The 25,562-nt window shown below is 62.4% G+C and overlaps 1 protein-coding gene across 1 annotated transcript in view; it reads right to left on the bottom strand.

Annotated features, from left to right (window-relative positions):
• Positions 1-25,562, bottom strand: part of SHANK2 (SH3 and multiple ankyrin repeat domains 2) — a 476,763-nt gene that overhangs the window by 260,940 nt on the left and 190,261 nt on the right. The window contains 3 exon segments of the mRNA XM_043581937.1: positions 3,972-4,085; positions 10,133-10,302; positions 22,490-22,805. Of these exon segments, the coding sequence (XP_043437872.1) occupies positions 3,972-4,085; positions 10,133-10,302; positions 22,490-22,805 (600 nt within the window).

Genomic DNA, 25,562 nt, shown 5'->3' on the forward strand with positions numbered 1-25,562 from the left:
AAAAACTTCTGGGGCGCCTGGGTGGCGCAGTCGGTTAAGCGTCCGACTTCAGCCAGGTCACGATCTCGCGGTCCGTGAGTTCGAGCCCCGCGTCGGGCTCTGGGCTGATGGCTCGGAGCCTGGAGCCTGTTTCCGATTCTGTGTCTCCCTCTCTCTCTGCCCCTCCCCCATTCATGCTCTGTCTCTCTCTGTCCCAAAAATAAATAAACATTGAAAAAAAAATTTAAAAAAAAATTTTAAAAACTTCCTATTCCTTAAAGACGCAGCTAGAAAACGAAAATTCAAGTCCTAGGCTCTGAACAGTACCGGCAACACGTACGTGACGGAGGGCTGACAGCAGAGAACACAAAGAAAACCAGGAGCAGGAGGCAGAGCAGTGAAAACTGGACAAAGACAGGGCGCCCGGGGGCTCAGCCGGCGGAGCCTCCGACCTCGGCTCAGGTCACGATCTTGCGTTTGTGAGTTCTAGCCCCACGTCGGGCTCTGTGGTGAGTGTGGAGCCCGCCCGGGGTTCTCTCCCTCCCTCTCTCTCTCTCTGCCCCTTCCCCGCTTGCACACTTGCTTTCTCTCTCTCTCTCTCAAAATAAATAAATAAACATTTAAAAAAGTTATATAAAAACAGACAAAGACACACTCTGATACTTTGGAAGATGCTGACTGCTGTGGCCAAGCGCACGGGAGACGCTTATGCACAAGAACGCTGTGTGGCACCTGCCGTGTGGCACAGGCAGTGTGGTGCCCTCCGCACCCACGGAACAGCCGCAGTGCTGAGACAGGTCGGCGCACGCGTCGGCAAAGAAGTGGGGCCGCGGAGCCCTCACTTGGCGGAGCACCGAGAGGCAGGGCAGCAGGGAGGGCCGTCTGCACGTTTCCTATAAAGTGACACGCGCTCCTGTCTTGTGACCTGGCAGGTGCACAGCCGGAGATTTCCCCGGGGGAGGGGAACACGTGTCTAGAGAAAGGCGCGTGCAGAAACCCCCCTATGAGCCCAAACCGAGAAGCAACCCAAATGCCCATTGCTGGGAGCACGGACAAAGAAAGTATGGCACAGAGTACGCCTCGGTGACGAGAACGGACGGACCGTGGTCCCTGCAGCGGCGTGGCTGAACGTGAGAGCGCTCGGCTGCCAGGAGCCTAGCCCAGAAGTGCCTGCCACGGGGTGCCCGTCTCTGTGAGGTTCAACCGGTTATACTGGCCTCTGCTGGCAGAGCCCTGACGGGGGAGGGGCTGGGGCGGCCGGAAAGCCCCCAGAAGAGAATGTGCTGGGTCGTGAAAATGTACCCCAAGTGTGGTCACAGACACAGGGATATACATTTGTCAAAACGCACAGAACTACGCTTACACCCGCTGCGTTTCGCTGCACGTAAATCATACCTCCAGAAAAGAAATCTGTGAAAAAGGACCCATCGTGCTAAGGCACAAGCTCAGAAAACCCAGGGCACACGGGGCCCGGCGGGAGTCGCATCAGAACCTCCCGGCCCCCAAATCCAGCTCAGACCCTGCTCTCCGTGCCACCACCCTCCATCCCAGGTGACAGGATGTCTTTCCCCTCCGACCCATAGCCTACTCACAGCACAGCTACTGGGCTCATAATTCCCCATCCTCGGTGGGCACAGGGGGGCCCCCAGAGACACTCCAGCCTTAATCCCCGGCACCTGTGAGTAGTGACCTTGCTTGGAAAAGGGAGAAGGAAGTTGCGAATCAGCTTACCCTCGCCTGAACGACCCAGGGGGGGCCTATCTGACCGCACACATCCTAAGGTGGGGAAGAGGCGGGAGAGGGTCGGAGAAATGCGGGGTAAGGGGCCTGGCCCACACTCCGAGGCTGGCCGGAGGGGGCCACAAGCCAAGCATGCTGTGGCCTCCAGAACCTGGAGAAAACAGGGAGGTGCGTTCTCCCCTAGAGCTTCTGGAAAAGGCCGGCGGCCCTGCTGATGCTGGGACTGTGGCCCCGTGAGACCCACCCCAGACTCCTCACCTCCGGACCCACAAGATAATGAAGTTTTGGTGTCTGTGGTAATCTGTCACAGTGCAATTTGCTCCAGCTCCTAAGATCCTTACAGACAACATGACCCATGTTTAGTCTCGGGCTCAGCCCCACAAGCGGTCCGGGCCAGGGGGGCTCAGGAAACGTGCACAGGGTGCCTGCATGGGGTGCCACCGGTCCAGGGTCTGGTGCGGTCGTGCGGGAGTCAGGGACCCGCTTCCAAAGTTCTCCAGGCCCCGCGCGCAACCCCCAGGATTGGCTGGGGCCCCAGGGTGTTGAACGCCGGGCTGAGCGTCGGCCTGGGCGGAGAACACGGCTTTATCAAAAGGACACCAACCTGCAGAGCCTTGTGGGAGCAAGGAGCATCCCTCTAGGAACGTCCACCACACCCGACAGCTTCCCCGCGGTAAACACACACCCACAGCCCCCGGGAAGCCGTTCCAGAGGGACCACCAGCCTGGACACGCTGCACGGCCCCCACCCGCCCTGTGGGCATCTTATCCAGGTGAAGTGGGGCAGTGCTGGCAGGCGGGCAGAGAAGGAGCAGGAGAGGGGAGGACGGCTGGATTCCCCTCCCCGTCAGGAGGGAAGTTAGACCGGGAGGATGGGGGCATTCGGCCTCCTGGAAGGGGAGTCGCGCTCGTAGGCTGTGGCCTTGCCCTTCACAGACCAGAGGGGCTGGGCGGGCCATTTGCAGGACAGGATGCGGGTGGGCCGGGGGCCGTAGGCACTGCCTGGAGGTCCGGCTGGTATCAGGGGCTCAGTGGACGCATCACCACCCCCAGGAAAGCCAGCTCCCCCCCCGCCGGCTGGCGGCTGCCCCTCCCAGCCGCCTTCCCCACTGGAGCACCTGGCAGCCTCACCTTCCAAGCTTAAGGTCAGGCTGCCTCCTACCTCAACACCCCTACAATACGGCGAACATCGCGATCCCCCCCCCCCCCTACTGGTGTGGGAACCCGAGCAGAGACCGAACAGTGGGAAGCTTAGAGCAAACAGACGGCCCTCTGAGACCAAAGTTCTTGGAGAGCTGGGTGTCCCCGAGCGGCTGCAAAGCCAGCCACGTGTCGGGGGACCCGGCTGGGGATCGGGGATCAGGAGACACCGCTGCACTTTCCAGAGCACATGTCCTCAGAACGCCTCGTTTCCCGGCCGCGCTGGCCCCGGGGCAGGGGCTCCCTGGGGAGCGCGTGGGCTGGGAAGCTGCTCGGGACGGGGGCCACCGGCCCGCACGATGGACGCAGCCAAGCCACTGGCCGCAGAGCAAACGTGGCTGCTTCGGACCCCCGTGTGTGTGACGTGCCCGGGACTCGGCCAAGGGCCGGCAGAGCACACGCGGCCCCGGCTCCTCGCGGACGACGGCTAATGCTTCGCTCTCCCCAGCAGCCAGCAGATCTGTGCCCCACACCATTTTACACCAGCGATCACCTCTCAACGTTTTACTCAAGTCAATGTTTTGGCAATTGATTTCAACACGGTTTGCAGCAAAGGCTATATCTGGAGTTCTGAGAGACAGGGAAATGATTTTCCGTCGCGAGCCCCAACCTCTCCCGAGTGGTTTTCATCGAAACATCAAATTGTGTGGTTCTACGGGGGGGGGGGGGCGGGGGGGGGGCACGGAGGGCCTTTCAGGAAAGGCGAGCTGCCCATTCATGACGTCCGCACGAGAGACAGATATAACCAGGCTGCAGGGCTCACTCAACCCACGAAAGCCCTTTTCCGAAGCTGAAACCAACGATCCAAGTTTTCTGGAACGTGTACCGAACAGCCCCTTAACTAAATGCTTCCGCACTGTCTTGCAACCTATTTCTGGTTTGGACAAAGCCCAGAGGAATTGAATCAACCTCTTTCGATGACACAGAGGAATCCTTGCTGTGAAACTCGGCCTTTCTCTGCAGCCAGGCACCAGCCGGTTCTCAGCGCACGCCCCGCGCGCCCGATGGGTCGCCCGGGGCCCGAGGGGCGGTGAAGGGTGGTGCCCGCCTTACCTGCCTGGCTGTCCTTGGGCCGGCACTGCACCTCCTCTATGCACTCGGCAGGGAACCATCCGATGTGGCCGCGGGCGCTGCCTTCCCAGAAGCCTCCCTCACCGATGCTCAGCACTAGAGACAAGAGGGGGAAGCCGTTAGCGGGTGGGCTCGGGGGCCCGCGACAGAGCCGTGCCGGCGCCCTCGGCCAGGTCTACACAGCCGTCCACGAGGGGACCTCGAGGGGACCGTCGAGAAGACGGTGCTGAGGGTGTGGACACCAGACTGCCCAGGTCTCCTCTCCCCTTAGGCCTGGGGGACCTAATGCAATCTGAGACCACGAGTCCCATGGCTACTTTGTCCCCTCTCTTGGTGTCCCAGTTGAGACGGGAGAAGGGAACTGTAAGTCCCTGCCATCAACGATGTCAGGTGGGAAAAGTGGGGGGACAGGTCACCTCCACAGACAGAAGGAATGATGAGGTCACGTCTGCCCCTTCCGAGCTGGGGGAGGGGGGTCCAAAGGTCTGGGTCTGCCTGATCTTTTTTTTTTTAATCTTTTATTTATTTTTGGGACAGAGAGAGACAGAGCATGAACGGGGAAGGGGCAGAGAGAGAGAGGGAGACACAGAATCGGAAACAGGCTCCAGGCTCCGAGGCATCAGCACAGAGCCCGATGCAGGCTCTAACTCACAAACTGTGAGATCACGACCTGAGCCCAAGTCGGAAGCTTATCCGACCGAGCCACCCAGGCGCCCCTGCCTGATCTTTTAAACCAGTTTTGGGAAGTCCCTGTGCAGCAGAGCTGGCAGAGCAGCGGGGGGCTGTCCCCTGACCCCGTGTTCCGTGCGGCCTCGAGGCGAGGAGCACTGGAGGCGGAGGGCGCCAGCCGGAGCCCCGTGCCTCCGGCGGGCCAGCCGGTCAGGGAAGGGCCTGTTGATCACGCGGGTGCAGGCAGGGAGCGGGGCTCGCCGATCCCCTTAGAGAGAAGGGGTGGTGGGCCTGCCCGTGGGGGCCACTCTGCCAGTGAAATGCGGACACGAGCAGCTTCAAGCGTTTTGTCGCATGCTGACGCCGGCCCCTCATGCCCCAGGCAGCCAGCTGGCCGGGACCCACACCCCAGAGGGGCCCCACGGATGGAGCACTGCCTGGCGGCAGCGGGAGGCCCAGCACCTGCCCCTGGGCTGGGCAGCCCAAAGCCACACACCTAGGTCACACCTTGTCTGCGTGGCACGCACAGAAGCTTCTTACCCCCGGGCCTGGGCTTCCCGATCCGTCAGAGCGGGACAACGCCCCCAGAGCTCCGCGTGCGACGCAGAGGCTCGTGACCCCATGCTCCCTGCCCATCCGTCTCCAGACTCCCCACCACAGAGTCAGGAAAGACACGCCACAGTTTCACGGACACCATGTCATGCTTCTAAGTGTGTTCCTTTTATCCCGAGACCCACGGGAAGGGGCAGAGGCTGACGGAGAAACGGCAGGGTGGGTGGATAGGGGGAGGCGCGGGGGCGAGCACTGGCGGGTGGTCCTCTTGGCAGGGGGCAGGTGGAGGGTGCAGGCGGGACGCTGGGTCCCAGCTGGAGCGTCTGCTGGGTTTCAGGCCTTGCGCACGGCCGGCCCTCTGCCCTTAAGGAGCTGCAAGGGAGTCCCACAACCGTGTCGGCCGGACCATCGGCCACACGTCTGGGCTTGCGCCCCGGGGACTGTGTCCGCCCACCATCTCAGGGTGCACCTGTCCCCAGGTAGGAGAGGGTGTTCCTTGTAAGCAAGCAGGGAGCTGGGCTGGGCTCACCCATAAACTGCTGATTCAAGTCACTGAAAAGTAGACACTTTGCACCCCGAGAACAGAGTATCCACTCGCCCTCTATAAGCCCACGCGCTCCCGAGGCCACAGCTGAAGCATGGCGGTTGGAGAAGGTTCTGGTCTAGCTGTCCGCTTCCTGGCTGCTATTCCGGGCGGGCCTCTCCCCTCCAGAGACACATGGCCCTGCCTTGTACGTTGGAAAACAATACTGTCGGTTCTAGATGAGCCGGGCCGTTACCGGGCTTGGGAGGGACTGTCACTGAGTGAGTCCCCACCCCCCTCTGCCATACACCTGCCTGGGTCATCGAGGAAGGATCTACCTGAGTGTCCGGGAGCGAGCCCCTGGGCTGGGACAGCCTGAGTGACAGGGCCCCCCATTCTGCATCAAGCCCCCTGATTAGAACGTCGCTGTAGGCCATCTGAATTTCAAGCCATCCTGGACTTTCCTTCACATAGTATCCCAAGGGGCATCACAGCAAGCACACCCCTGTTCCCGGGCACCCACACTTAGGGAGAGGTATGCAAAAGATGCTTTCCCAGGGGCACGGGCTCCGTGGTCCACTGGGAATAGTAAGATCCACCCTCCACGGCTGGCGGTCAGGGAGCCGGGGGCGTATCCACAGGACCCCAGGGCCTTCCCGCCTACTGCCGGGACCCCACCAGCCGCCAGCCGGGCAGCCAGGATGGAGGGGCCGCTCACAAGACCAGGCCACACAGTGTAGCCGGAGGGAAGGGGGCCCAGGCCCAGCATAACGGGCTCCAGGGCAACTGTCAGTGGCCTGCATGGCCCGCCCAGCTGCCTTCAGAACAGAAGTCCTTTGCATTCGCCCTTTGAGGCGCGAGTCTGGGAACTGATCTCTGTTCTCCACGGGAGATGAGCCCGGCTCCCCACACACCACTGCCCACAGGGCTCCTGCCCAGCGGGGGACCCCTCGGCGGCTTGGGTCCACCCCTCTGCCCCGAGCCACCTTCCCGCTGCCCCTGGGCTGTGAGGCTCCTCCTCTTCCCCGGCCTCCCCTCATCCGGCTGCAGACTTGGGGTCTCCTCGGATTCCGTCTCTCACTGCCGCCCCCACGGCCCCCACTCCCCTGACCCGAGCCCTGTGCCCTGTCTGCTCTTCTGTTTCCCATCCGCATACAAGGAGACACAGTAAATCCGCCTCCCGTCTCTACAAGACTGGGTCGAGAGCACAAACACGGGTACAGGCGAGCAGAGCTGGAGGTCGGAGCGGACACAGCGGGAGGGGTGGGACTGGTGTGGCTCCGAGTCCAGACCAAGTAGACCTGGGTCCTGGGCCCCTGGTGACCAGCTGGGGGAAGACTGGGAGGTCTTTACTGGAGTTACAGCTGCTACGAGGTTCACGTGCAGAAACGCACGTGACGTGCCCAGTGCTGTGCGGAGTAAACAGTAGGCGCTCAGGGATGGGGGTCTCCACCTCCACCTACTCTGTTATCGTCTCCGACGCGTGGAGACAGACGCAAAGCTCCCAGATATGAAGCGACCTGCCGGTGGTCACCTGCCGGCCCGGGCTGAAGCCCGCGTGGGTCTGGGGTGCAGAGCGCCATGGAAACACATGGAATCAAAGGAAGGCTGGGGCTTGGGCCGAGGGCTTAGCCGACCTCAGAGTTGGGCTGGCCAGGGAGTCCCGGATGGTGTGTTGGGGGCCACGGGGTAGGTAGGGTGGGGTGCACACACAGTAAGAGCAGGCCATAAGGGGCAGTGCTCTGTCTTCACACCAGCCGCCAGCCCCCCCGGATTCGCGCATCACCCAACGGTATTCAGGCGAGGGCTCCTGGACGGGGCAAGTCCCGGGGGCCTGGCCTGCCCAGCTTTCTCAGAAGAGGGCCTGTTCCCAGAGGTGCCCCCACCAGGCTGGGGGAAGGGGGAGGGGCGCGTCCCTGGGGCACTTCCAGGACACCCCCCCGCAGCCACGGCGCAGGGGATCCGCGAGGGAGCGGCACCGCCGAGGCGGCAGTGTGGACCCCCAGGCACTCAGCAAAATCACTTCTGTCACCTTCTGTCTGGGGCCCCGTGTGATCGCCATGGCGGAACCACCAGCCAGCCCGTCTGCAGAAGCCGCGTCCTTGTCACGGGGACAACGGGAATCCGCTCGCTCCTAGGGGACAAAGTCGACCCCGCGACGCGTTCTGGGGCTAAGATTCAAAGTTGCGGCTTGTGCGAACCTCTACGTTTGTGACTGGAATGTTTATAATTTGAGAGCTGACAAGAATCCCGCCCCAGACAGGGACGGTGCAGGGACTTCCGCCTACAGGTGGGATGGACAAGGCCCCGCCGGCCACCAGGGAAGGCGGCCGCAAACCCCGGGTTCGGAAGGGAAGGTGCCCGAATGGGCGGGGAGGCACACGGGCCCGGCCTGCGGGAGGGAAGCTGGACCAGAGAGCCCCGCTCCGCGGCCCGGAGCCTGCGAGTCCCAAGGGAAGGAGCCCGAGAGGGGCCCGCAGACAAGACCGCCCCATCCCTGAGCTGTGTGCAGGGCGTCGAGCAGCTCAGCGGGGCGCCAAATCTGAGCCGGCCTGTCACCCAGGCCACCCAGCCAAACAGAAGAAAACTCAGTGAAGTCAGAATCCCCACAACTAAGCCGCCTGATGTCCACAATGCAACAGAAGGTCACCAGACACACCAAGACCTGCTAGGACAAAGCCCGTCCTCACAAGGAGAGGAAACCAAGCAAGGCCAGCCTGAGATGGCCCGGACGGGGGACTCACAGACCGGGACTTCCGTGTGCCGACTGGACCACTCCAGTGTCCTAGAACAGTACACGCTCTCGGGGAGCGAGAAACCCCAACAGGGCAAGGGGAGGTCTTGCGTGAAAGGAAACGACAGAAACAATACACGTGGAAACTCTGGAGTTTAAACGTGCAATTTCCGACATTAGAAAAAATTCACGCGACGGCCTTAACAGCGAAGGGAACGTTTCAGAGAAAAGAGTTTTGGGAGAAGATCAACAGACGTGATCTAAGGTGAGGAAAAGTGCCGGAAAGAAAATGAACAGAGCTCCGGGGACTTGTACGGGCTACCAGATGGCCAAGTTTGCGTGCAGCTGGACGACCAGGCAGGGCCGTGAGAGAAGGGGGCTCCACCTGTCACCAGACACTCGCAAAAGCCAGCTGAGGTCAGCCGGATTAGCACAGGGCACAGAAGAGGGCGCTGGGTTGTGACCTGGGGGGGCAGGCAGGACTTGGCCCCGGCCAGCCGACCGCTAAGGGGCACACTGTCTGTCACCTGCCACGCATCTTCTGAAGGCCTGTCCTCAGATGACAGGGCCAGACTACAGCTCCTGCCAACCTCCTGCTCATGCCCACATCACACCCGTCTTCCTGAAAGACTTTCCATACCTCCTCTCCCTGTTCGGAAACCATCGCTGGCTCCCTAGGACCCCGGCCACACAGTCTAACCCCTTGGCCCGGCATTCATGGAGCCCTTCAATTCTCTTCGACCACATTTCCCAGGATTCTGCTTGGGGGATACTTCCTTCCAACCTGGCGGGCTTCCTTCCCAGGAACGCCATCGGCCCCAGGCTGTGGCTCCTGCTGGACCATCTACCTAGACACCCCAAATCCCAACAAGACATGTCCAAATATGACCTGTGACGGGTCCTCCTCCCACACCGCTTTTTTAAAAAAATTTTGTTTAATGTTTATTTTTGAAAGAGAAACAGATTGGGGCGCCTGGGTGGCGCAGTCGGTTAAGTGTCCGACTTCAGCCAGGTCACGATCTCGCGGTCCGTGAGTTCGAGCCCCGCGTCGGGCTCTGGGCTGATGGCTCAGAGCCTGGAGCCTGTTTCCGATTCTGTGTCTCCCTCTCTCTCTGCCCCTCCCCCGTTCATGCTCTGTTTCTCTCTGTCTCAAAAATAAATAAACGTTTAAAAAAAAAAAAGAAAGAGAAACAGATCATGAGTAGGAAAGGGGCAGAGAGAGAAGGAGACACAGAATCCGAAGCAGGCTCCAGGCTCCAAGCCGTCAGCACAGAGCCCGACGCGGGACCCGAACTCACGGACCGTGAGATCACGACCTGAGCCGAAGTCAGATGCTCAACCGACTGAGCCCCCCCAGGTGCCCCCCTCCACGCCGCTTCTTCCTGGGGCCCTCAGGGGTTTTCTAGGTAGAAAGGACCTCTGCCCTCCTCCCTGCACTTTCTGCAATGGAATCTCATTCTAGACGTGTGTGTGCTGCTCCCTAGCAGGCATCAGGGATGCCACAGCTATGTCCCCCCAGAATGACTGGCGAGCGTCACTCTGTTCCCCGTTCTGCCTTCCCAGGGCTCTGTATGTGCCCCCAGGCGCCTACACCCCAACGTGGGGTCCACTGAGGCCAACGGGGCCCCGGCCTGACCCAGCCCCAGCAGCAGGGTGGACACTGACCTTTGACCCTGTCGCCGCGGTGAAGGGGGATCTCGCCGTCGACCTGGGGGTGGTATGGCTTGACGACGACGAAGAGCCTCCCCGGCACGGCACTGTAGAGCTTCCGCTTGGGCTCTGGGTACTCGAAGGCAGACAGCGTGTCCTTGTTGGCTCCAGGCGGGAAAGCCGGCCTGAGGGGGAGGGGACAGAGGGAGAGGGTCACGGCCTGAGACAGCACACGTCACACTCCAGGCCCGCAGCCCATCCGTTCGTCACAAACACTGTGCCGCTCAAGCGGTCACATAGGAGCCCCCGGTTCTAGATGAGGCGAAGACGTGAAAAGGCCCGGGGGCAGCGTTGGTGGTTAAGGGAACGGTAATTCCAGCAATTCCGCTTCTGGGAATAAACCCCAAAGAACTGAAAGCAGGGCCCCAAACACACGTTTGCACGCCCTGTCCAGAGCGCCACTGCTCACGACGCTGAGAGATGGAAACGACCGAGTGCCCAGCAAGTACAAACAGATAAACGGTGCGGCCCGTCCACACAGCAGACCAACACCCAGCCTCAGAAAGGAAGGGCGTTCCCATGTCTGCTACACCATGGATGACCTTGCGGACGTCACGCTCAGTGAAAGAAGCCAGTCGGGAAAGGCAGGCGACCCTGACGTGACTCCATGGAAAGCCGGTGCCTGGAGTATCAAGTCCCTAAGTAGGATGGTGGGCTGGGGGTCAGTGTCTCATGGGGACAGCGTAGACGGCGGGTGCTGTGGCCAGCGGAGGGGCTGGGGGTCCGTGTTCACGGGGACGGAGCCTCCACCTGGGAAGACGGACAGTTCTGGAGACGGAGCGTGGGGACGGCCGTATAACAGCGTGAGCGCACTCAGAGCCGCGGAACTGTGCGGACACACGTGAGATCGCAAACCGTATGTGATGTGCACTTTCACACAATTTTTTAGAAAAATAAAAATAAAGGACGGCAGCGAGGCAGAAATCGGGGCAGACCCTGGTTCTCTGGCCGTGCGGGCACCAGCCACTCCCGGTGCGGAAACAGCAGCACCTTCCGTGAGAGCACTCGGGATGACACTCGTGGCCGCTCCCGGAAGCCCTGCTCACCAGATGTCTCACAAGAGGGGGGCCCCTCCTTTCGTGCTGTACGTTATTCCACAAAGAGCGTACGTTTCCAGGTCGACGTCCAGGCCGGATGGTGAGAAACACCCCGGCCGCCCCAACAGGGGGGCTATGCGTGCGCGGGAGGTGCGTTCACAGAGAAACACGCTGAGGGGCTTCTGTCACGACGTCCCCGCACCCCCGTGACGGGTGGCCAAAGCCGGCCACTTCTGGGCAGCGGAAAGAGAGCACGCCCACCCTCGTTCTTATGGGTGACAACGCGAGGCGTCCTTGAGCCGTCTTCCCGGGACGGGGTTTTTAGGAAGAGCATACACACAAGGTCGAAGCTGGGCAGGGATTTCTAACCGGGGAGCCACACCTGAGTCTCAGGAGGGGCCGGCGCGTGTCGCAAATTCACGTCCCCAGCGGTGGGGCCCCACTCAACTATGGATACCGTGGCCCCTGAGCCCACGGACGGGGCCTCGAGCTTTCTACGAGGAGGACGTTCGCACGGGCAGGGGTGGGGGGCTGCCGTGAAACAGGCTTGCAGGGAGAACTTCAGAAGCTGACGGGACCGCTCACGCTGGGGGGTTAATGTGAGCCCTCCATGTTTCTTTGCGCGGTCCTTACCCATCCCTGCACCCCTGATAAATGGCACATGCTTGGCTTCGTGCTCGTAGAAGTTCACCGAGCAGGGCAGCACTACGTCCTGGGCCCGCGACTCATTCACCGTCGTGACTGAGCGTGGGCTGGGGGGGCCGTGTGTCCCCAGGGAGGCGATTTCTCCCACGGAGCCTTCGTTGACCAAGTTCAAGCCACAGATGGAGGTCACCGAATCCTGGGGGTGCAGGTGCCCCTGTGAACTTGGGTACCACCAGGTGCCCCTGCCCAGTGGGCTCACAGCACCTCCTCGGTTACCCTCTCACTGCCTGGCCAGCCACAGATCAATGTGTCTGCACAAGAAAATCCACCTTGGGGTTCCTCTCAAAGACCCAGAGGTTCCTTCTGACGGACGTCATTTACCCCCAGGCATGCCAGGAGCCCTGAGAGGAGTGACTTTTGCAAAAGACATGTTGTGGGCACCCCCCTCCCCCCCACACACACACATTTTGGTCCAAGGTAACAGCTTGGCAAGCAGAGGACTCACAGAGAGGAGGGACACCCTGGGTCACCTGGCAGTCATATGAAAGAATTCGGGAAAGCCAGAATAGCTGGGCCGTGTTCCCACCTGAGAGGACCCCGCCAGCCTTCTGTGGCATCTGCATGAGCTCAGGGCACGATTCATTCGTTCAGTCCGCCTCATCTCAGCCAGACTCAGGGCGGCTTGGCCCAAGAGACCAAGGGCTCAGAGGAGAGTAGGGGCACGAGGGGGCCTCCTCTCTGGCTTCTGGGCACAGAAGGTGAGTCCTGGAAAACAAGGGACCCAATTCCGCTTCAATAGGGAATGTGGCCCCTGGGGCCACTCACCTGCATCAGATGGGTTCAGAAGAGGCTTGGGGTAGGTAGAGAGGGGCGGGCTTGGGGAGAGGACCACACACCAGGGTCCCCAGACCTCTGTAAACTGTGGCTGAAGTGTCCTCGACGCACCTGCCCTGTGTGCACCGAGGGATGGCAGGGGTGGGACCCAGGGCTGGGGCGGCAGGAGGGTAACGGAGAAGAGGCCGCTCCAGACCCCGTCGCCGCACGTTGAGGGCAGCCACGGTCCGCTCTCGGCCCCGGCCGCCCTGAGGAGGGCGCCCCAGGCAGGGCTCCCTGTCGACGCGCTCCAGCCGTCCCGGATTCTTCCGAGGACGCGGGCCCTCACCCTCGGCCCCCTCCCTCCCCAGATCGGTTCCCGCCTGGGCGGCATTTGAAGGCCTGCTGGGACCCAGCGACAGACGCCACATCTCCTGCGGGGTCCGGGGGAACCCAGGTGGGGCATCTGTTCCCCGTGAGCCCCACGTCCGGTCAAGCGTGCCTGCTGTGTTCACATCCCTCTGGGCTACGCGCTCCCAGGCCCCCCCGCGGTCCCCTTACTACGTTACTACGCGGTGCCTGGCCTCCCTGAACGGCAGCTCCCAGCGTCCGCGTCTTTGGCACAAGCCAGGGTGGGTGCGAGAGGGGACTCCGGCGGGGTCTCTGACGGGCCCCCCTCCCCGACCCAGAGAGGCCTCCGGGCTCCCCTCCCCCAGCACCGTGTCCTCTGGGCGGGTCTGGGCTGTCTTGCCGTGCAGCAGGAGGGCGGCTGTCCCTAGGACCCCCTCCGGAAAGGGGGAGGTGCCACTGGGTCCCCGCCTGGAACACTTCATCGTCGGCACAGTGGGCTCGGCATCCACGCCGGACTCCTGACCCGGCGTTCCCTGTGTGACCAGCTCCTTCCCAGCTGCCCCCCTCACCTCCTGCTCTTCCCGACTCTCTCCGGATTTCAGCCGCACCCGGGTCCCTTGTGCTCCTGGACCGCTTCGTCCAAACCGGGCTCCGGCCCGTGGCTCGTGGCCACGGCTGCCCGTGGACCGGACGGTGCCCCTCCAGGTCAGATCGTTCACTTATCCACGTGCTACTTTAGTCCCCGGTTCCAAGGGCAGGGGCCACCTCTGGCTTGTTCCCTGCCGTGAGCCCCGTGCCCGGCACGCAGTAGGCCCTCAGCTGAGGGTCTGGCTGCGAAAGGGGACCGGTAGCCACCACTCGCACACTTCCTGCCTCGGGCCTCGGCCCGCGGGGTCACCCCGGGGCACGCCCCCCGCACCTGCCGCCCAGACCGTGGCGCGCTGCGTTTGTGCCCGGCTGGAGGCGCCCGCGCCTCGAACCCCCGCGCCGCGCTATGGCCGCGAGCTGGCCTCGTGGAAAAGGCGCCCCGCTGCACTCGCGCCCGGACCGGGCGTCCGCACAGGCCTCCTCAGCGCCCCTTGCAACTAAAACGCCTGCTTGCCACGCGGTCAGACTGTGGACGGGAAGTTCGGCTGGGATCGTCACACGTTCTGATGGGAGTTCGGGCGCAGGCCGGGCCGGGAGCGCTGTCGCAGTCGGAAGGCACGACCGTCCCGCCTCGTCTCCGAGCCGGTCTGGCGCCGTACGATGTCGGAAAACGTCCGCGTCTCCACCTTGACGCACTTTGAGGCACCAGAGTCCTTCCGGATCCCGTCCCGTGGTGTTAAAGCATCAGCCTTCACGGCCCACTCTGAGAGGACAGCTGGGGAGCGAGACCGTTCGTAGGCTGGGAGCCGGAGCTGCTCTTAACCGTGACATTGTGGCCGCAGGGCCGAAACGTCACGACGGTGAGTGGCGGGCCTACTACCCGGGCCTGAGGAAAGTGCCCCGCGGTATTCACCGCCTGAGCCTCGCAGCGCCGTGGACTCAACACGTCAGCGCCCTCCCCTGCGCCCGGCAGAAGCCTGGGGGCCAGCACGTCCACTGTGCAGCCAGCGGGTCGAGGGACAAGGATAGGTCGTCGTCCTGGGTCTTGGCGAGAGAGCCTTAGCTGAGCCCCACTCTGGGCTCCTGGAGAAGAGGGAGTTTTGAACGAAGGGACTTTAAAGTGTGATTCGCATACCCTTTTTCCTCGTTGGCTTTCGCCTCCCCGCCCCCACTTGAATACAAGCTCCTCGAAGACCGTTTGGTCCATGATGTTATCCCAAGGGCCCAACGGGGCTTGGCGCAGCCTAGGGGCTCACTCGCTCTCTGTTGGGTAAACCAAGGAAAGGATGGACGGACAGGTGGGTGGGTGGCTGGACGGATGGATGGAGAGATGTGTGTGTGGGGGGACTGGGGGCGATGGATGGACGGACGGACAGAAGGGATGGGGAGGGGAGGAAGGAAGTGCTGTTGATACTTAAACTGGGGAGGTTTGGCTTGACCACAGCTTCTGTCCCCCAACGCGATGATGAGAGAAAGGAGAGGAACGAGGTAAGGAGAGAGAGAGCAGTTAAGAGCCTGGCAAAGCACCTCCCCCACGCACGTGCGCACGCGCATACGCAGCCCACATACTGCACGTGCTTGGTCACCGTCACAGACCAGAGTTACACGGTCGTGATCTTGTCTCAGGTGGTCATTTTCTATTTTTAGCTTGACTCTGTGTTGGGGGTGATGGTATCTATCCATGTGCCCCTCCATCCACCCAGCTGTTCACTAACCCATCCACCCTCCTCTCTACCTACCTAGACACGACCTACCCATCCATCCATTCACCCATCCATCCATTCAACCGTTTACCCTCTTATCCATCCATCTACCCATCCATGTATCTACCCATTCATTCATTCACCCATCTATCCATCCGTGACCCACCCACCACATTCATCCATCCATCCATCCATCCATCCATCCATCCATCCATCCATCTACCCATCTATCCACTTATCCATCTATTCATCTGTCCACCCACCTATCCATCCATCCATTCACCCATCCATCTGTTCAACCGTCTACCTCTTATCCATCCATCCACCCATCCTCTCATCCATCCATCCATCCATTCACTCATCCATCTATCCATCCGTGACCCACCCACCACATTCATACATCCATCCATTCAACCATGTACCCTCTTATCCATCCATCCATCCATCCATCCATCCATCCATCCATCCACCCATCTATCCACTTATCCATCTATTCATCTGTCCACCCACCTATCCATCTTACCACTTATCTGAACTTCATATTTACCCATTCACCCAAATTTCAAAAGGGACCCTGCCAGATGCCCAGCTGACCTCTTACTACAGATGTTAGACAAGTGATTTAACCTCTTGAAGCCTGTTTCCCTCTCTGATAAGAGGGCAGGATCCACAGTGAATGGAGAAGGAGTCAACAGGAACCAGTCTCTGTAGGTGCTAAGCGAACATTAGCACCATTACCACTCCCTGCTTCCACTGGTAAGTGGGTAACAAGTTACCTGTGTCAGCTGCCTGCTTCCAGCTGGCACCAGAGTGTGCGTCACTGGGCAGAGAAGTCAGAGTGAACACAGGTCCGATCTGGGGAGTTGTTTCCCGAGCCTGTTTGCAGACGGTCAGTTCCCTAGCCCATCAATCCATGCCTGGAAAGGCTTTGTCTAAGAACAGGAATTAGTCCCTGAAGACCAGAGTGTTGTGTGGTGTAGGCATTGCCTAGTGCAGTGATGTTGGATCTCCCACAAGAGCTAAAGCATCTTCTCATTCCCCGTTCATTTGAACCTCACTAAGTCCCATGCTGCAGATGGAAAATGGAGTCTCCATAAACAGTGACCTAGACGCTGATACACAGCTGACCTCACATCCCAGCTCATTGATCCCAGCCCAGGGCTCCCTGCTCTGCGCAGTGATGAGCCCTGGTGACCATGACCTCCCCTGCAGGGAAAGGTGTCTTATGTTCACAACGTCCTCTGTTTATGCACTGTGTCCTCCAGGCTCCAGCTTCCCACGGCAGAAGCCAGAGCAGAGCTCCTCCGTGGCCTGGGGATGGGAGAGCCATCCCCTCCCGGGAAAGGAGGCATGGGGGGACCGGCTGGGCCCCCTGCATCCCGCCTGCACAGTGAGGATGGTCTGAAGTTCCACACCCCACACTGTCAACACTTCCCTTGTGCTCCGTCCAAGAACAGCCAGATGCAATTCCAAGCACTTGTTTGGGTCGAAGGGCCAAATCACTGAATTCTCCGTATCAGAAAATTGGGGGGCTGGCTGTGGAGTGACACGGACGAGTGAACTGAGCCATCTCCCAGCTGTGCAGGGCGAACAGGGACCTGGCAGACCTGGGGACCTGCTAAAATCGGGGTTTCCCCAGGTTCCTGGCTCACCCAGGGCGAGTGGGCAGGAGAGTGCTGCAGCTTGGCAAAGAGGGTAAGGCAGGTCCAACCCAAAAGGTCCCAAGTTCTTACCGTCCGCTGATCGTTGTGTCTTCGGTATAGAATCTCAGACCCTGCGTCACCCCCTGTGCCATCAGCACCGTCACCTCTCTGCCCCCGGGCCAGGAAGATGCACGGGAATCCTCAGCGCTCACTGCCCTGGGCACGGTGGCCCCGGCGTGGGCTCTGTGCTCTGCCCTGCCTCTACTGTTGCAGTAACGGCACCCCACAACCCACAGCCTCCACGTGGGGTCCTGAGAAGGGATCTGGGGATGGATGGTCATCGGGATGACCACTGTGGCCACTGGCCACAGTGACACTAGCTGGGCACCCCCGTGAGCCGGGACTTGGTGGACTCCAGAGACGTGAGAACCACCGGACACGGGCTCCGTCCAGCCGCTCCAACACGTTCCTCCATGGTAACCCACGCTCCACTGTAGTCGGGCTCCTGCCCGTTTGCAAGCCCAAGGCCACCCCTGGCTCCAAGCAGAAGAGGGCGGCGGGGAGAGGAAGTCTCAGGAGCCCCCGAGGGACGGGGAGCCGCTCTGAACGTGCCCCCTCCTGACACCTTCCGCTGTCTGCTCCAGTCACACTGGACCCCTCACCCCTCCCTGGGCCCGGGGGGCCCACCTCTTTCCCCACTTGGGGATCTCCCCTCCTCCATGGAGCCCCCCCATCCCCCACAGAGGTCTGAGCCCTGACTTGCATGAGCTCTGACTCCTGGCGGGGGGCGGCTCTGTCAGGGGCTTATGTGCCTCCTGCCCTCACTTCTGGGGTGGGGACATGGCATTCACTTCCACACGGTGAACGCCCAGAACAGAGGAGATTGGGAATTCACACATCTGTGTGACCAACGGAGGCAGCAAAGGCTGAACGTCCCCAAACATAGAAGGAGAGAGAGTGGCAGGTGAGGGGTGGCCCGTGAGGTGCCTGGACACTGATTCCTCAGCAGCCAAGATGTACCTGCTCCCCTATGGTGGGTCCCCTTGGCCCGGCCCCACCTGCCTGCCCGGTGACAGACACAAACCCGGACAGACGCGCCCTTAGCACACTAGGTCAGGCAGCAATGGGGCAGCAGGAGGGCCACCCGGCGGCCACCTCGCCCAGACGGTACCGCAGCCCTGCCCTCACCCCAGCTGGCTGGAGCTCACCCCCACCCCCTTTCTGGGTCAGGGCAGGCACAGGAAGGGAGCAGCCGCTGCACTGAGTTCTCACTGAGGAAGCCAGGTCCCGGTTCCTCTGGGGGAGCAGAGCTGTGGTCTCCATGCCCCCAGGAAGCAGGGAGAGGGATCGCAGACGTGGAGAGAGACCCAAGCTAGACCCTTCACACCCATAAGCCTGACAAGATGGGCACTTTGTCTCCTGGAAACGGCGTGTAGGGCTAGATGGATTCCCGCCACCCCAGAACCTTCCAGAGCCCATTTCCACCTTCCAAGGAAGGAGACGGGGCCTCTCACTTCTCAAGTCTGCGGCTCCATCCAAAGGCTCTATTCTGTGAGCAGACCTGCTCTGGGATTCGAGGCCCTTGTCTCTGGCTGGCGTTCCTTCCCGGGCGCTCACAGGCAGGCAGGCGCCACTCAGGGGGCACTTACTGGCAATGCTGATGTCACCTTCCCCCAGAGGGCCACGGGCACCTGCCGCCCCAACACCTGGACCCCCTTGGATGGCCAGGCCCCCCACACTGGGGGGCTGCCGGGCACCTGCCATCTCATCCATCTGAAACCCCAAAAGCGCCTACATGGCCTCAGCTTCCCGCGGGCAGGTTCTGAACACAATAGTAACTTGGGTACAAGACTTTGCGGAGGCCCCGCCGGGTTCTGCCCGACGGCTCAGGCTCAGAGAGATGCCACCAGCCGGCCCCGGGCTGCACTGGATCTCTCTGCCTGGACCCAGAAGCAGAAGCCTTCCCCACTGTGCTGAGCTAAACCCACCAAGAGATGCTCCCTTGATGAGAGGGTGGCCAGAATGCTTCCCTGTGCTGCTGAGACCAGGACAGCCTGCGAGGTCACTGGAGGGAGGGGTCCTGGCGGGCCCCCGGGTCCTCCTCTCCACATTCAGCTGCTGGGCGACGGGCCAGGGGTCCTCAGGGACGCGGACGAGCCATGCCCGTGGGTGCCACCAGAGGGCGCCGTGGTAGGCAGGGGTGTGCAGAGCCCCGCACCTGGGGCCCACGCAAAGGTCTGCAGGTACAGGGGTTCTGACCTCTGCGGACCTTCTTGCCTCTCTGCTCTGCACTCAGGTCAGCTGGCTATGGGAGGCCAGCTCCACGGGGGAGGCTGACCCTGCCCACAGCACAGAGCCCTGCAGGGGAGGGCTCCGGTCAGCCGTGCCAGCAGGAGCCAGGCAGTGGCTCGGGCAGCTGGGGACGCCTTGGTTCCCCCACCCAGCCACCGAGTCTGCACCTGCGGGTCTGGCCACACTGATGCGCCCGCCGCCTTTCCGGCTGGGGTTTCTGGGGCCTTAGCTCGGCATTCCAGCAAAAGGGCTCTGCCTGATCACGTTGCTAAGTGTCTGGGATTCCCTGCCGGTGGCGAGAGGGAAGGGAGGGGACAAGGGGGGCCCTGAGGACAAACCCTCGTGTCAGGAGTCTGGGTCTCCCTCCACCGGGCCGACATGATTTCCTCTGTTTCTCCTGCCTCGTGGCTGGAGCTGTCACCCGGACAGTGGCCCCGGACACCCTCCAGTGCCGGCCCACGGTGGCCACGGGGTCCTTCTAAAGGTCTCGGTGACAGCCAAGAGCGGCAAACGCTTCTGGGGAGCCCACCGTGAGCCACACGTGACCTCAGAACGTGAGCCTGACGGGAGTCAAATTCAAGTTAACCCTCATCACAAACCACCAGCCCCTGGCTACACAGGAGACCGCACAGAACGGTCATGCGTCTAGTCCCACGGAGGGCAGGAACAGAGCTCAACATGACCCGGGGGTTTGGCACAGGGTCTCCACGGGTGGGGGGGCCTCCGGAGCAGCTACCGTGGGGACAGCATGTGTAGACGGAGCAGGCTTTTCCCTCCACCACGTGGGGCCTCCTAACCCCACCCTGGGTTCTGCCAGAACCAGGAAGGGCTCTGGGGGCCTCCTTGCAAGGCCCCCTGCCAGCCAGGGTCCGTCTGCCCCAGGGAAGGGTTGGGCTCTGAGCTACGAAGACAAAGACAGACTGGAGGGGTTCGGCCACCTCCCTGAGCCCTCCACAAGGCCCGGGGGCCATGCTGTGGAACCGGCATCCAGCCTCCCCCATCCCCGGGGCTGGTTGTGCAGCCAACTCCACGCCTGGACGTGGTCTGAAAGGCCAGAGCGTGGTCTCCTCGCCAGGAAGCAGACAGCCTGCTGTGTGGCTCAAAGGCCCACCTTTCCCAGGGGCAGCTGGGGTGCCCGGCAGGTCCCCATTAGGACAGAGGAGGGTTGGGGGAAGCCCCCCAGCAGCTCACGGCTCCTGTCACAGAGTGGCTCCTGTCCAGCAAGGGAGCTGGATCCTGAACAGAGACACCTGTCAGGGTTGGGGGAGGAAGGCTGGACAAGGCAGAGACGGCAGGACTAAGGATCGGGGCACCGCTTCCCAGGGCAGTGCACCGGCTGGGCCAGGACAGAGAGCGGGCCGACGGTTGGGGGCGATCCCATGGTCCCAGGCAAACCTGGACGGCTGACCGTCCTGCCCGGAGCTCTGGGTGACACAGGCAGTCGGCCTGGCCAAGCGCCCAGTCCTGGGTTGGACGCAGATTGGAGCTTCACCTAAGGGCCTGTGTAGACGGAGCACTTAGCGAGCATGAGCTCATTCATCCCATCTTAGCGACAGCCCCGGGGCGCCGGGCTTCCCCTGACCCTCCTTGTGTGGATGAGGCAAAAGTGTTACATAGCTGGCCCAGGGCGGAGTCCAGAACGTGGGCCCGGAAGTCCTGGGCGCTCAGAACAGGCCGCTGTAAGGACCTCACACGTGCGCACAGGACACCAGGGACAGCCAGGCAGGGCCCTGGCAAGGCACAGCGGTGCCTTTACTCCCTCCCCTTCACAAGCAGTATTTTGTTTGCGGCGTTGGGGGTCCCCGGCCACAGTGCCATCGGCATCGTATTAGATTTCGTCGTGGAGGAAGGGGACACGCTCTTCTTAAAATGATAGCCGTGATTCTAGCGAACAGTGTGATTTGCCGCCTCGGGGGAAACCTTTAATTTAGCTTTAAACTGTTCTTAGCACCTGGGACTTCTCCCTTGGGGCGACTCAGAGTTGAGAATCTAGACCAGAGCCAGAAACTGGATCTCACTGTTTGGAGAACGAGACTGCCAGGCAGTGCCGGGGCGGAGGTGCTGATGTGGGCTTGGGATCGTGCCTGCGTCCAGACAGAGCCTCAGGCCCGAGACCCCGGCCCAGCGGCCGGGGGACATGGTTCCCGCGGGCGCATCCTCCCCCATCTGGAGACCTGCCTGCTGCTGCTCGGAGCACAGCCGTCAGCCCCCAGTCGGGACCGTGTGAAGCACGGACCCTCCCTCCCATCCCAGGCTCCCCGCCTGCACCCCACTCTGAACACACGGAACCTGTGGGACAGAGCCCCCCGGGGGGTGGCCCCCGTGTCCCCAGCATCACAGACGTCAGCTGGGGACGTGGTGTCAGCAAGCCTCATGTGGCAGGCTTGGCAAACCAAGTGCCCTCAGAGCCCTGGGGTGGGGGGGATGGGACAAGGTGGGACAGGGAATCCGGTGACACGCTGGGCCAAGTGGGCACCACACCTCACCTGTGCTCGCCAGGAAAACAGGTCGGCGGGCCTTCCTGGGCCACCACGGGTGAGGACAGAGATCAAGGGGACAGACGCTTGGGAACGCCACGCGCAGGCGTGGACACCAGGAACCAGCAGGCAGGGGGCCGGCCAGCGGGAGCGTGAGGACCCGGGCCCAGGCCCGAGGGGGAGTAGACTGGCCTTGCTGGGAGCGGGGGGCCGTGGCTGCTCTGATTGTTTGACCAGCCCTGAGCCGTGAGCCCACCCTCCCCCCCGCCCCAGAAGTCCCATCCTCATGAGAGCAATTCTCCATGACCAGGTGGCCAATGTGCTGGGGGGAGGGCCCAGACCCCGAGTGGGACCCCGGGTTCTGGATCGGGCAGGTGCGTTTGCCTTAAATGCGGCATTAGGAGGAAGGGGCAAGGAGCAGGCTGGTGGCCTTAGCGCCCTCTCTGTTCGCCTTTCACTCTGGGAAGCCAGAGTCCAAAGCACAGGGAAAGGAAACGAGGCCCCGGACGCCAGCCCCAGCCCCAGGTCACTCCAGGCAGCTCAGCCCCGCCTCCCGCACCTGCCCTGAGAGGTCATCACGGGCACGTGCTCGTGCGGGTGACCCGGCATCCAGGCTGGAGTAACAGAGATGCTCTGGCCAGCCTCTGGGCGTGCCCTGAGCCCTAGAAACCAGGAGCCATGGAGCAGGGAGGGCCCCCTCTCCTGGTCCCCGCGGGAGCCCCCTGGCTCATCGCCAGCCCCCTCCACCCTGGCCACTCCTTACCCGACGTGCCAGGGCCGCTGGAGCCTCTTGCCATCTTCGAGGGCACCGCCCAGCCTGTTGAGCGACGGTGACCGGCTGTAGGGCCCGGGGGTGTAGCCCCCCAGCGTCCTGGCGGCCCCCTCGGGCTTGCCGGGCGTCTGCTGCAGCAGCTGGGGCGAGAGACTGCGGTGGGAGGTGGCGGAACAGACGGCCCAGTCGGGCGCGCTGGTGTTGAGGTTGTTGTCACTGTTGGAGCGTAGCAGGACCCGGGGGGCGGCCAGCGTGTTGGGGGGGCGCCGCCTCCGGTTGGAGTATGCCGGGGCCTCTCGGAAGGGCACTGGGTGGGAGAGAACAAGGCGGGGGGTGAGCGCACCCGTGGCACCTTCCGTGCAGGGCGCGGACACGCCCCTGCGCGCGCCCTGAGCCCCCGCCGGTCCCCGCCGTGCGCAGAACCCGCCCCGACACAGAAGCAGCGATAGGCGGACACTGAGAACCTCTCCATCTCACGGAGGCTCAAGCCAACGCTTGACATGGAAGGGACTCGGGGTCCGACTTCCATCGGGGCCAGCGCCCCGCTCCGTCCGCAGCCGAGACGCGTGTGAGGGCCTCACAACGCAGCCGGGGCACTGAGACGGCCACAGGTACGTCCTCACCGCGACCCGAGCCTGGCCCCTGGTGTGGGCTGAACTGGGTCCCCCTGCAAGTCCGGTGTTGGAGTCCTGACGGCATGTGGCGCCCCAGACGGCATGTGGCGATGGGGTCTCCACGGAGGTGGGTACGGTAACACGGGGCCACGGGGTGGGCCCTGAACCCGTGTGACCGGGGTCCGTGTAACAAGAGGCGATCGGGGCACAGACACGCACAGAGGGACGACCCCGTGAGGACACGGGGAGAGGACGGCCGTCCACACGCAAGGAGAGAGGCCTCGGGGAGACCCGGCCCTGCCCACGCCTGGACCTCGGGCTCCGGCCACCAGGCCAGGGGGACAATAAATCTTGTTGGGTAAGCCCCCCATCTCCGGGACTGTGTCACAGCCGCCCCAGGACACGCACACGGCCCTCCAAGCACTGTCCAAGGCGTCTGCTTCGGTTCCAAACATGCTTCTTTGTCCACCCTTCAAACCAGGCCCCGCAGGGTGAAGCAGGAAGAGGTGAGCCCACCTCACCCGTCTTCCTACGACGTTCTAGACTGCAGGCGAGGCCCTTACTCTGCCGAGTTCAGCGTCCCAGAGACTCAGAACGAGGACACTGCCCACGGGGACCGTGGGTGCAGGCGTGCACGCTGCAACCACTCGGGCTTGCTCCGCGGGCTGGAGCCAGAAATAGAAAGTGTCCTTTCTAAGAAGACGCATGTTAAGAGAAGCAGCCCTCCAGGCTGTGGAGAAGTCCGATGCCGATGACCCCAGGAGCCGGGGACGCGGGCTTCCTTCGAGGTCCTGCCACGTGGGCAGCTTCCCGCTCGCCATGGGGTTGGTGTACTTTGGGACGAAGCGGGCGAGCGAGCTCCCAAGTCTGTGCTGCCTGAGGCCAGGGCCGTCACTGCACACAGACTGGGGCTGCGCGTGCCCTCCCAGGGGAGCTGGGCTGGAGACGGGAGTCTCAGCGTCTCAGAGGACAAGAGTATTGCGGGGCACAATTCGCCATCCGCGCTGCCCAAGGTCAGAGGCTGCGGTGAAGTACTTCATGAAAACTAAGGACAGGTGCACCCTTCACGGAGCCTGGGCCTGACGTCAACCCCTGCTCCCGGCGACGACCACACTGGGCAGCTGGGCTCACAGGGGACAGAGGTGGCGCTGGCCGGGCTCCACTGAGACAGCTGTGACCCAGTCACCCCTTCACCGCCTCGCCAGGATGCAGGACGGTCCGGGAAGGCAGGGACGGAGCCAACTCGGGAAAGACGCGTAAAAACGGCAGGAGGCTCAGGATGGGCACCGGGAATCCACGTCCAGAACAGCGGCCGAGCCTTCGGAAGGGACACGTCGGGAGGTCACATTCTTGCGACACGCGGCAGCGTGCACTCATTCCGGCCCGACCCCTGTCCGAGCAGGACGCGGCCGGGACCCCACTCTGGATTCCTCGAAGGAAACACACACGTGCCGGCCTGGCTGGGAGAGAGGCGGGCGACGGCAAAGGCCGGCGGTGTCCTCCTCCGGGGACCCCCGTCTCTTAAGGGGCTCAGCCCACCGGGGAATCAGCAGGGCCTGACCCCACCTGCCAGAACATCCCCCACTTGGTGGTTTGCTGGTCGTGAGGGACAGCCTCATCGGTCACTCCCCCTGGGCAGACAGAGGCCAGGATGACTCCTGTGAGGCCTGAGCCCTCATCCTTCAGGGTCTGAAAAATGCACCTGCCGGTGGGTGCCTTGGGGTGACCTGAGACCTGCCTGGCGAAGGGGTGGGGGACCGAAGACCGCGCAAAGGGCTGATGACTGCACCACCTGCCCCAGAGGATGGTTACCTTTCGTGCACAGAGCCTGCCAGCTGAAGGACTGTGTCACAGCGAGAAAGCCAACCCCTCAAGCAGCTACAAAAGGCAGAAAGGGTGACCCGGCCCTCGGCCTCCTGGACCAACTTCCCCTCCCCCCACCTCCCGCCCCCGAGGAGAGGCCAGGGCTCACGCGACCCGTGGGGAGGGGACCCCCCCCCCAGACGAGGAAACGCGTGCATTCTGTGACGTGAACTCCTGCCAGAGCCTCCAGCTTCCCCGGCGACGGAGTTGGGTCCATTTGTCTGACTGATGTGACTGTAAGATATTAATGCCCTTAATAGGAACTGGGGGAGGGGGGCGGTCCTGCCAAAGGCTGAGACAGACTCACGCGGGCAGAAAAATCTATGAAAAAACAGAAGACACATGGAATGAACCCCAACAAACGTCTCCGCGCCGTGCGTGGATGACAAAACCCAAAGTACCACAAGACGAATCTGGGTTAATAATGTGAGATAATGAGCCTGGACAAACGCCGTGTTTCAGACCAATTCCCAAGACAGGGGCTGAAGCCGGCTTTGCGAGCGGGGGCGTGGGTAGTGGTCGGAATTCTGAAGGACCGGTGCCCCGGTGGGGGGGGGGGGAGTTAGGGGGTGGAGGGGCCGGGGTGT

Source organism: Prionailurus bengalensis, chromosome D1 (genome assembly GCF_016509475.1).
Source record: "Prionailurus bengalensis isolate Pbe53 chromosome D1, Fcat_Pben_1.1_paternal_pri, whole genome shotgun sequence".
Taxonomy (NCBI): Eukaryota; Metazoa; Chordata; class Mammalia; order Carnivora; family Felidae; genus Prionailurus; species Prionailurus bengalensis.